Source organism: Poeciliopsis prolifica, unplaced genomic scaffold (assembly GCF_027474105.1).
Source record: "Poeciliopsis prolifica strain line A6 unplaced genomic scaffold, Auburn_PproV2 SCAFFOLD034, whole genome shotgun sequence".
Lineage (NCBI taxonomy): Eukaryota > Metazoa > Chordata > Actinopteri > Cyprinodontiformes > Poeciliidae > Poeciliopsis > Poeciliopsis prolifica.
In genome coordinates this window covers 1253503-1264664 of record NW_026562409.1, presented here as the reverse complement: position 1 = coordinate 1264664, position 11162 = coordinate 1253503, and the positions used below count along the sequence as shown (strand labels likewise).

Genomic DNA, 11162 nt, shown 5'->3' with positions numbered 1-11162 from the left:
TCACATATTTTATTAATAACATTTTCATGCCAGTAAATCAGTAATTCACACACAAAAAGTTTAAAGAAAATACAATTAAGTAAATAAATACATTTATGTTTAAAAGTTAATATTGAACTCGTGGTTTTAAATCTAATTTTATTTTATTTGACATCCATATATTCAAATGAAGATTCTGTAATAAAGTTAAATTTTGCACCTGTCAGTATTGAACTTTTTACCAGCTTTAGTCGAAAAATGTTGAAAACTAGCCTGCACTGCCCTCTTCAGGATGACTGGAGAACTACCCCAAAAATCCATTTCAACATGAAAAAAGTTCAAAACCAAACAAAAAGATTTTAAGGACTTTAAATTAATTTATTTTAAAAAAAAAAGCATTTCTCCACTGAAGCAGAACAAACATCAATTTCTTTTCTTACTATTGTTTGGAACGTGTACAATCAGAAACAGACTCGCCAGGTCGCCTCAACAGAGCAAAATACGTAATTAGCAAATGAATGTGTGAGGGATGGGGGGTCTGCCAACACCACAACATCAACACAGCCTGCAGGGACCATGAGGGGGGTGTGACGGAAACAGAAGAAGAAGAGGAGGAGCAGGAAGAGAAATAAAAATATTTAAATCAAGTGCAGCTCTGGCCTCTCTGACTTCTCTGTCGTCGGATTCATGCAGGTCGGCGCCCGGAGCTGCACACGCAGATCTGCGCAGGCCGAGCAACGAAGCCGGATCGTAAGCAACAGGTAGGGGAGGGGGTAAAGCGCATGGCTTACCAAAAACTGTTACAGCGTTTTCACCAAACAGAGAAAGTTCACGTAAAAAGTCCTCTAACTTAGTTTCTGAAATGTCTCCGCTTCCTTGAGTTTATTACGTCTCTAGTTAAGTGTAAATACAATAAAAAACTGCTATGCTCCACATGTTGAACCACAGAATACTGAATTTCTACGTACAGCTGCGATTAACAGGGTCAGTAATGAGCGGCTAGCTGCCAGGAATTAAAGATTGGCTCCAAGTTGATCCCTTTATGACTTTGTCTGGATTCGGACGATAAACGGAGAAACGAGCCGTCTGGTTGGTCACGTCGCGGTGGGGGGGCTGCCGGCTGCCGGAGGCTCCGATCTGCTCTGAGGTAGATGTGACAGAAAGGCGGCGTCCAGCCTGAGCCGGAGGTCAAAGGTCGGCTCGTTGTTGCTAAGGCTTCGGTCACGGCTCACACGGAAACCTTCGAGTTTTTTGTTCCAGTTTTTAAAGCGGCGGTGGGCGTGGTTTTCCGTTTGGCACCTCGGTCGTCAGCGGCGGGCGGAGAAACGAAACAAACGACGGGGCGAGAGAGAGAGAGAGACGGCGGGCGGGGCGGGCGAGGCGTCCAGACGGCTAGTTTGGTTGATCTCCGGCTGCTGGCGAGTCCGTCTCCACGGCAACAGCGGGCGTTTCCTCCTCGGGTTTCCCTCGCTTGGCGTCCGGCTGCTCCGCCGCCAGCTGGTCTCCGTTCTGCCGCTTGGTGGGGAGCGAGGCGGAGGCGGAGGCGTGGGTGGCCAGCAGGTGGAGGGGGCTGGCGGCCGGGGCTGCAGAGGACAGAAGAGTTAGGGGCTAGCGGCTAACAGCTAGCGGCTAGCAGCTAGCGGCTACCTTATGCTTCACCAGCGAGCTGAAGCGTAATCACCTGAGCTGGAGGGCGCCTGCAGGGCGGTGGTCAGGCTGTGGGTGCCGTTCTGGGTGATGGCCTTGATGGGCAGCTGGTGCTGACCCACCGGGACCTGCTGCACGATGGTGACCGTCTGCAGCGGCGCCGCCGACTGGGAGCTCTGGATGATGCGACTGGAGGCGCCTAAAGAACCGATGCTGGGAACTGCCTCCACTTTCACTGGACGGAGAGGAAGCAGATATCATCCATTAATCACCAATCAATAATCAATTAATCACATGGTAAGATGATGATTCATGTCTTTAGATGTTTCCAGAGATGTATTTGCATTGCTGTGCCATTTTTTGCTATTAGTTAACATGGTCTCCAAGTGACAATATTATAATTTATCTTAATTATTTCAGGGACAATTAATGACCCCGCAAAACTTGTTACCGTGACAACAGGGCTAAACACAGTGTTTAAACCCTGGAAAAAGTCAGCCAATCAGAAATGTTTTCCCCTCTAACCATCAATAAGCTCCGCCCCCCAACAAGGACCAAAGCTCCTTCCTGAAGGTTCTCCTCCTGCTTCCGGGCCTCACCTTTGACCTCCGTGTGCTCCCCGTTCTCCTGCGGTTCGCTCTTGATGATGGCGGCCGGCTGGGCGATGACGGTGGAGCCGGCCGGGATCTGCTGCAGGACGTGGACGGTCTGGACGGCGGGCTGGGAGCTGCTGGTGCTCACTGGGGACGCCATGGTGTAAGTTACTGGCTTGATGGTCTGAGGTAACTGGCGCTGGACCGCTATGAGGACCGGCTGGCTGCTGACCGGGGAGCCTGGACCGGGGGCGGGGGGAGACAGGTTAGCAACAGAGCTGCAGTCTGGAAGGGAAGAAGAAGAAGAATGCCGGCGTGCCACCTGGTGTGTTTTGTGCAAAGCGTGCTTCCTGGATGACTGCCAGTTTGGGCTGGACAGCGGCGGTGGGAACTGGGGGGGGAGCGGAGGGCGTGTCCGGCTCCAGGGGGACCGGGGAGCCCTCCCGGGACAGACTGTCCGGGGTCTGCACCCCGCTGGAGTGAGCGGAGAGCACCCCGGAGTGATTGGGAGACGCTGGAGCGCTCCTGCAGGCCAGACAGAGAAATGAACACAATATTGAGTGTTTGGTTGGAACTGGAATGAAAATGAGACATAAACACAAAAGTTAAACGTTTCCTGAGAGGAAAGAAGAAAATATGATGCAGCAATGCCATATTCGCCCCCTGCTGGTCATTAGCCAGGTTGCAGCTGATTAAAGGCCTGAGATAAAACATTTATTGGTTGCTTCTGTCTTGACTGAAATGAGATACTTGTTTAAAAGTATTTAAGGGTTTAAACACTAAACACATCAGAGCTGAACTGGGGTTCAATATGCAGGTTTTTCATTTTAATCGGAATTAAATGGATTGTTTACGTAAATGTTATTTTTATGTATGAGTAACAAACAAGATTAAGTAGTTTCATCAGAACTTAATGTTTTTTTTGTTTGATAATGTTTGATTCAATTAATCAGCAGAAAAATCAATAGAATAATCGCTTGCTAATAATTGTTAGCTGCAGTTTAATGTTTTAGTTTCTAAATGGTTCATTTTGACCCAGAGGTTTCAATCTGATCTGAGCAGCTTCATGTTTCCTTTATCTTCTCTTGGTCTGATGGAAACTGCTGAAAGACGACTTGCCACCATTTTTCATAACCCAGATATCGCCTCCCACCTGAGCCGTTGATCTCTGCAGCTCCTCCAGAGCCACCAGGTCTACAGGCCGATGCATATTTAGTGAACCGCTGGCTTTTGAAGTAGCTAAACTTTTATTTGATCCAACCCCAGCTGGACCAGAGCAACCCCTTTGAGTTGCTTTGATCGAGTAAAACAAGATCAGGTCTGTGTGTACGGTCTGTGTGCGGTATGTGTGAGGTCTGTGTGTGCAGTCTGTGTGAACGGTCTGTGTTTGTCTGTGTGTGTGGTCTGTGTGTGATGTCTCTGTGAGGTCTGTGTGTGGTCTGTGTGTACGGTCTGTGTGTGTGGTCTGTGTGTGAGGTCTCTGTGAGGTCTGTGTGTACGGTCTGTGTGTGCAGTCTGTGTGTGAGGTCTGTTTGTGGTCTGTGTTTACGGTCTGTGTGTGAGGTCTGTGTTGGTCTGTGTGTGAGGTCTGTGTGTGGTCAGTGTGTGCAGTCTGTGTGTGCAGTCTGTGTGTGAGGTCTGTGTGAGGTCTGTGTATACGGTCTGTGTATACGGTTTGTGTGCGGTGCCAGGTGTGAGTAGGGGCCGACCTGGAGGAGAGGGGTCCATGCGGCGTCCGGAAGCAGGGGACCCCGCGGGGCCGTCGTTTCCTAAAGGCCTGCTCGATGAGCTTGGCCTCCGACGACGGGTCTATCCTCCAGAACGAACCTTTGCCCGGCTCTTCCTGCGACCGTGCCACTTTGATGAAGTATCGGTTCAGCGACAGGTTGTGACGGATCGAGTTCTGCGGCGAGACAAGCAGTGACAGGACGAGGAGCAGGAGGAGTAGCGGGCTGCGGTGCTGGGACTCACCTGCCAGCCCTTGTCGGCGGTCCTGTAGTAAGGGTAGTTCTTGGTGATGTGATTGTAGATGCCGTTTAGTGTGAGCTGCTTGTCCTGCGCCAGCGTTATGGCCTGGACGATCAGCTGTGCATAGGAGTACGGCGGCTTGGAGTCGTCCTGCAACGAGCAGCACAGGAAACGGCGCATTTACTGCAACCTCAGCTGACCAAATGCTTCACAACTAATCACAAAACAAAAAATACAACCAAGTTTGATTAAAAATAACAAAAACTGGGAGTAAAATCCCAAAGATGGTACAAATAAAACCAGAATTTTTGTCTAGTTTTCAGTTGTTTTTTTGTATTAGAGCAGGACGTGTTTGCTACTTTTAGCCAAGTTCAGTAAATTATAAAAGCTGATTTGGGTTCAGTAAAGTCGGCTGTTCAGTGAAATTCTCGTGGTTATAAAAAACCTAATACTTTGTGTTATAATGAACATTTTCCACTGAAGGAAATAAAGTCTGTGATAAAATGCAAAGTCAGTCCCCGGGCCAGAAATGGCCCACGAGCCGCACTTTGGCCCCCAGTGTGAAATGCTTCCAGTGTGACCAGTCTGTGGTGACCAGTTTGTGGTGACCAGTTTGTGGCCCAGCTGACCTTGGGGCTGTCCCCTCCGGACGCCTCTTTGTCGTTCTCTGGCTGCGAGTTGTCGTTGATGAGCTGCAGCTCCACGGAGCTGACCATGCGGCCCCCCATCCTGTAGCCCGAGGATCCGGCCCCCCGGGGGCTGGAGGGGCAGGAGTTAGCAGCGCTGCAGGGGCAAAACAGACACCACCATGAATCACTGCAGCTAACTGTAAATAATGCATGAAACGTCGACCAACATATTAGACGAGTATTGATTTTGTATCGATGATGTCATTCATCAGATGTTATTGGTTTCTAAACTTTTGGCTGCAGGGTGTTTTAATTGCTTTGTGTTTTATGATGTTTAGCATTTTGCTGCTGAAATGTTTCACACAAATAAACTTGATTGATTGATAAACTTGTTTTTATGTATAAATTTTTTTTTTTTTTTATCTAGTTAGAAATTGTCATACTTGACTCAAATTTCAGTTTTTTTTTAATAATTTAAGCACATTTTACTCAAAAAAAAAAAATCATGTTTTTGGCACCACCAGAGCTCCATACAGTGTGTTTTCGATGGATCCATGGATACTGAATGAGTCAGTAACGAGTAAAATCTGCCCGGTGTTTTAACAACCTGCTGGTTTCCTCTGACCTTTGACCTCTAACGGCTGTTTTTGCGGGCGCAGGTACCTGATGGTGCCGGTGGGAGACGGCAGCGGGCTCATCAGGTGAGCGATGTTGTCTGGAATGTTGATGGTGAGTGGGGAGATCTGAGGCTGTACTGGTTTCACTGGGGACTCTGGCGCCTCTCGCTTGGCCTTCTTCCCGCTGGACAGAGCCGTGAAGTTGATCTTAATGTTGGTGCTGGGAAACCTGAACGTGCACCTGCAGAAAAATCAGAGAACGACGCAGAACACAGAGAAAGTCAGCCTGAAGGCGCCTCATCGACACGTCAGTGGAGGAAAAGACATTTGGACTTCAAATAAATGACTGACTTCAAATAAAAGAAAAAAACTGGATTCAGTTTGAGAATTTAAAGAAATGTCGCCTCCACCCAGCAGGGAGCAAAAGGTGCCTGATCAAAAATATACATATTTTTAAATACATCATAAGGATGGAGGAGACGACCTGCAGGTGGCGCTCTGGAGCATTTGGGATTAAACTGCTGGACGACTCGAGTCGCCAAGGAACAAAAACTCTGGTTTCCAATCAGCTGGAGGCGCCAGGAACCGACTTGCAGTTTCCTGCACCAGGTTCTCACAGAGCTAGCATTAGCATTAGCTAGCATTAGCATTAGCTACCTTCGTCTGAACTGGCTGTGCTGCGTCTCACAGGAGCCTGAAGAACCTGAGGCGGTAAAAATAACATCAGACTCATCCAGAGACTGTCAGGGCTGCATGAAATCTAAATATACAACAATAACCTGACAGCTTCTTCATGAAACACACTGGAAATACTCAGCTTGCATAGCGGCACAACACTGGAGGAAAAACAGAACCGGATGGATGTTTAAACTTAAAACCGTTTTACAGTCAGACGCCTCAGGCTGTGGTGTGAATTTTACATTTATTTCACCATTTTTAGAGTTTCTGACGTAAAAACAGGTCAAACTGTCCAGTTTGTCTCTTAAATCCGCCTGGAGACAATTTATCACATATTTTAAAACACTGCAGGGCTGCAACTAACGACTGTTTTAGTAATCAATTAATTGGATTAAAAACTGACAGGCTGCAGATTTTTAACTTGAGTTTAATAAAAAAAATGCAACTAAGCAAAAAAAGAATTTGTGTTTTGAATAAGCAAAAAAAAAAAACATTTCTTATCCTAAAATGCAATAAAGCATTATTTCAATAAACGCTAAATAAAAACCATCTACTAATTAATTGGATTAATAAGTGGACAGCAAAAGGTTCTTAATATGAGATATTTGTTGCAGAATTTGAACCAGGTGAAGGTAAAACTGGCACTTGATGAGTTATGGGGAAAATATATTTACAGAAAACCAGAACTTCTTATCAATATTAAGGAATAATTTAGTTTCAAAAAGATCCTGTATCTTGCTGAGAAGTTATTTGTAAGTTAGTTTTGTCTTATTTCAGATATTTTCCCTGGAAACTGGAACAAAACCAAGACAAGAAACCTGCTTATTCCGATGAAACAGAAGCTTTAATGCTTAGAAAACTTTGGGTCTGGATCAGAATCAGAGTTCAGGGTGTGACGGAGCCCCCACCCTGTGCCGTCACAGATCCCTCTTTATTACCCCATTTCTCTCCCACAACAACAATGAGCCACAAACTGAAAAAAGGAGAAAGAAAACACAGTTGCTACGCTGCTAAGCCGTGAGGACGGCAACAAACAAAGCTTGTTCAACTGAAAGCTTTCACTTGAATTTCACCCCCACCCGGCGCCGAGCAGAATGTAAACAAAGAGGACAGGAGGGAGGAAGAGCCGCGGCTCGGGGTGCGAGGCAGCAGGGAGCGGGAAAGGGCCGTTCCTCCCTGTGGATCCACTGACATCACCGCAGAGGAATCCCAGCAACACCAGCGGCCGCGGCTCCCTCACACCGCCAAGCTGCTTAACACAAACCACGACCGTCAGACACAAACTCCTGCACAAGTCACTTATTTTACCTCCTGTGTGTGTGTGTGTGTGTGTATGTGTGTGTGTGTGTGTGTGTTTGTGTGTCAGAGGAGCAGAAAACTGTAAACTCCTTCAAAGTTTCAGGAAAACATTCACCCGGGTCGGAAACTGCATCAAGTCAAAACAAGTCTCTGTTTTCTCAGCGCAAGAAAACGGATTCATGTGGGGAGATTGTGCAACGAGAGAGCGGTGTGCAAAGTCTGAGCAGCGCTGGCAGGAGCTGCGAGGTTGTTTACACTGCAGGCGCTGCTGTGAAAAGCCTCAACCAGATTCCAACAAATCTGTCTCAACGAAATGTAAACAACGTCGCTGCAAACACTGAAAATGATCAGATGAACAAATAAAAATCGACTCGTTTGCAACCAAAACAAAGCAACATGTTGAGGTGAAGCTACTGCTAACAGAAAGAGACATAAAAACACCTTCAAACTTCACATTTATTAAAAAATCATTTTCTTTAAGTTTCCCTTATTCCAAAGGGAAACTGGTGCAACTCAGAGCCTTAAAGTATCTTCAGAGAGAAGAAGCTCAGGTAGCAGTCAGTCTTTCAAAGAACCTAAAGAGGCCTCTGACTGAAGATGCTGCTGTGCAACATGCTAACAGCTGCATATCAACGCAGCAGAGACGATTTTCCACAGAAACATCCAGGATGAAACCATCAGTTGTTAGCCAGTTCTGCTAATCCACCTCCTTTGCTTTTGCCGCTAATCTTTAAACCCTGTCTGGGAATGTGGTGAGCAATAAGAATAAAAACGCCTCAAAACTCAGAGAGGAATTAAAAATTGATTATAAACAAAAAACTAAAAAATAATAATAATAAAGTCAGAGTGACTCCGACATGTTGCTGCCATGACTGCAATGCTAAAAACAACTTAAAATGGTTCATTTCATTCAATTTGTTATTTTAGCTTAATTAAAATGGTTGTTCATATTTTCAGGTCTTATTGTGAAATGTTTTTCACATATTATATCAGTTGCATGTTTTAAATTTTCCTTTCATGTCTTTAGTTTACTTAGATTTTTAAGTAAACTAGATCTGGATCTGGATTCACAACTATTTCCGTCCTTCAATATTCCAGATTTTTACGTTTTTAATCATTTGGGATAATTGGATAGAGTTCCCACGAGAGAGAGAGTGAGTGTGTGTGTGCGTGCGTGTGCGTGTATGTGTGGAGGTGATTAAATAAAATAACAGCTGAAAAACAACCCATACTTTAGGGATAATGTGACTGAGATGTTAGTCATAAAACAAATAAACAGTTTGCATTTAGTTTGGATTAAAAACAAACTAAAAGAAAAACCATTAAATGATGTAACTGTCTATATATATATATATATATATATATATATATATATATATATATATATATATATATATATATATATATATATATATATATATATATTTACATCATCTTCTTCTGGCAGGAAAGTCAGAAAATAAACGAACAGAATCACCTGGCGGACATTTTGTTCCCGATCTGACAACTTTCAATCTTTAGTTTATATTCTAAAGAAAATGTAGTTTTATGACACCAATAATGCTGCACGATGTATCGCAAATATTTCTTGCAATTTTCATGCTGCAGGGGAAGTTTGCAGTGCAATAATTGCAGGCTAACGTAACACAAGTTTTACAAACTTTCATTTTAATGCTGATGTAATAATTAGCCAGTTAGCCTTTGGTCTCACAGCAGTTTCTCACACTGAACATTAACGACTTAAACCAAAATACTCAAGACAAAACGGGCATAAATCACAACTGATAAACTTAAAAATGCGCAAAAGTTATCAGCTTTTCTAAGGTAAATAATATCTACCACCAGGGGGCAGTGCTAACTCATTCTGGTTTGACCAGTTTCCTGATTGGCTCAAATGAAGCTTGGAACCATAACTATGGAAAATGGTTTGATATAAAATCTGCACAGAATTGAAAAGAGCTTATTAACATTGAAACAAGTCATAGTAGGCGAAAGTACTAAACTATTAATGAGGGAAAACGGAGTCAGTTCAACCTGAACACATGCAGAATGTTTACGCTGGGAATCAAGAATGTGACGCCACGTTCTGGAGAGCCACTTTAAACCGTGACACCAGAACCAAGAAGGTTCAACGTGCAGTGGAGAAAGAGAGGCGAGCTCAAAACGGACCGGCTCTGGGTGGAAACAGAACCGGTCCGAGTCCAAATGCAGCCGCCAGAGGCATTGACCAGCAGAACCTCTGGATTATCACATCCAGGGTTTATTCATGTTTCATTCTGAAGCATAATTCCTGTTGAACATCTTTTCATGTTTAATCCATTCATCCCACTGGCTGCCTGCTCATCTGCTGCCAGTCTGAACTTCACAGTTTTACAACAAAATCAAACCAAATAATGTCAGAAACTGAAAAATACAAACCCATATTTGAATTGTTATGAATGTAGTGAACCTTTAAACTGTTGCTCCCAAACTGTCAACATGCACAAGATATTTCCTCTTTATGGTGAAACGCACTATTGCAAAAGCTGAGCGAGCTTTTTTGTTGTTTTGTCAGTAAACGCCTCATTAGATATTTAGTAAATGACATTTTTTATTTCCCCTCTCAGTTTAAACTTTGATGAAAGGATCCCGTTTCCTGGGGTCTCATGACTGTTTCTCATGTTTTATCAGAGCTGTTGCTCACAAAATATTTAGTGGAGTTTAAATGCAACCATGATGCGTTCAGGTGTGTTGACTGGCGGAGAAAGGAGCTCTGGGTTCCGATCCAGTGGACCGGAGGTCACGCAGCAGGGCGGGACCGGCTGTTTGTTTACGTTCAGGGGTCGAGAAGAGCTTCATTCACAATTAATACCCACGACCCACAGTGGGAAAACACCGCAGAGTGGCGATTTCACTGCATCATTTCTGAATGCAAACGTGCAAAATAGCACCATTTTCGGTAACAGGCGCACAAACATCAACTGGCTCCAATATAAGCGCCGAGGGGGGGAAGGCTGAGCTGACCCACGGGTGGGCTGTGGAATGTGCGTGGAATGACGGCAGCAGGCTCGAGAAAACGGTTGCTAGCAGGAATGTCAACAAAGAGAAAGCTTTAGGAAACAGGATGCGGACTTCTTGCTAACATGCTAAACACGTGGTGCTCGCAGATGGAAAGCTGCTGCTGTTAAACGTTAAGTTCAGCTGTCCGGACGCTCCGGCTACTGCCCGCTGCTGCCCCCATGCTGCCCCGCGGCGCTGGAGGGGAACTTACATTCGCGGTAGCTGCAGAGGAGGGGCGCCCCGTCTCAGGAACACTCCGTCCACAAACACCCCGTTTTTACCCAGACACCGCAGGTAGAAGTCCCCGCTGCCGCTGCCGTCGTCGCTGGCCGTGAATATCTCCAGGTGCCGCCGCGAGATGAAGCTCGAGTGGCCCATGCTGACGTCCACGGAGCCCTGCGAGGAGTTCCGGCCGATGGTCACCGAGCGCTTCTTCATCATGTATTCGAATTCACGGCCCTCGAGCCGGGCAATCGGCCCAGACGATCCGCTAACTTGAACAGCCATGTTCGGGTTGGAGCCTCGAAACGCCTCAAAATAAAATGTTGGGGGCAACTAAAGACCACTGCACGCACGCCCGACTGTGGCCCTTCAAAGGCGTTCAACGGAGCGCATCTACAACAGGGGCATCAAACTGAAAACAGGAATCCAGAGGGAAACATGCGAGGCCAGGGACAGCGGCTCCGACCCACCGCCGAGAGAAAGAGGAGCGC

General features: G+C 45.7%; 1 protein-coding gene across 1 annotated transcript; it reads right to left on the bottom strand.

The window, feature by feature from the left end:
- Window positions 1–334: 334 nt before the first annotated feature.
- LOC129373913 (forkhead box protein K2-like) lies at window positions 335–11141 on the bottom strand. The gene is made up of 9 exons (XM_055052042.1): window positions 10661–11141; window positions 5480–5674; window positions 4817–4970; window positions 4191–4337; window positions 3929–4122; window positions 2542–2744; window positions 2226–2459; window positions 1661–1861; window positions 335–1562 (listed from the first exon to the last, which is right to left on the bottom strand). The coding sequence occupies exons 1-9, from the start codon at window positions 10954–10956 to the stop codon at window positions 1372–1374; spliced, it is 1815 nt and encodes a 604-aa protein (XP_054908017.1). The 5' UTR covers window positions 10957–11141; the 3' UTR covers window positions 335–1371.
- Window positions 11142–11162: the final 21 nt, after the last annotated feature.

Bases quoted from the DNA above. Each gene is read 5' to 3' on its own strand.
- LOC129373913 (XM_055052042.1), bottom strand. From the start codon at position 10,956: ATGGCTGTTCAAGTTAGCGGATCGTCTGGGCCGATTGCCCGGCTCGAG. The intron at 2,745-3,928 runs GTCGGCCCCTAC...TCTGGCCTGCAG, and splicing joins CATGGACCCCTCTCCTCCAG to GAGCGCTCCAGCGTCTCCCA. The intron at 2,460-2,541 runs GTGGCACGCCGG...CCCCCGGTCCAG, and splicing joins CTTTGCACAAAACACACCAG to GCTCCCCGGTCAGCAGCCAG.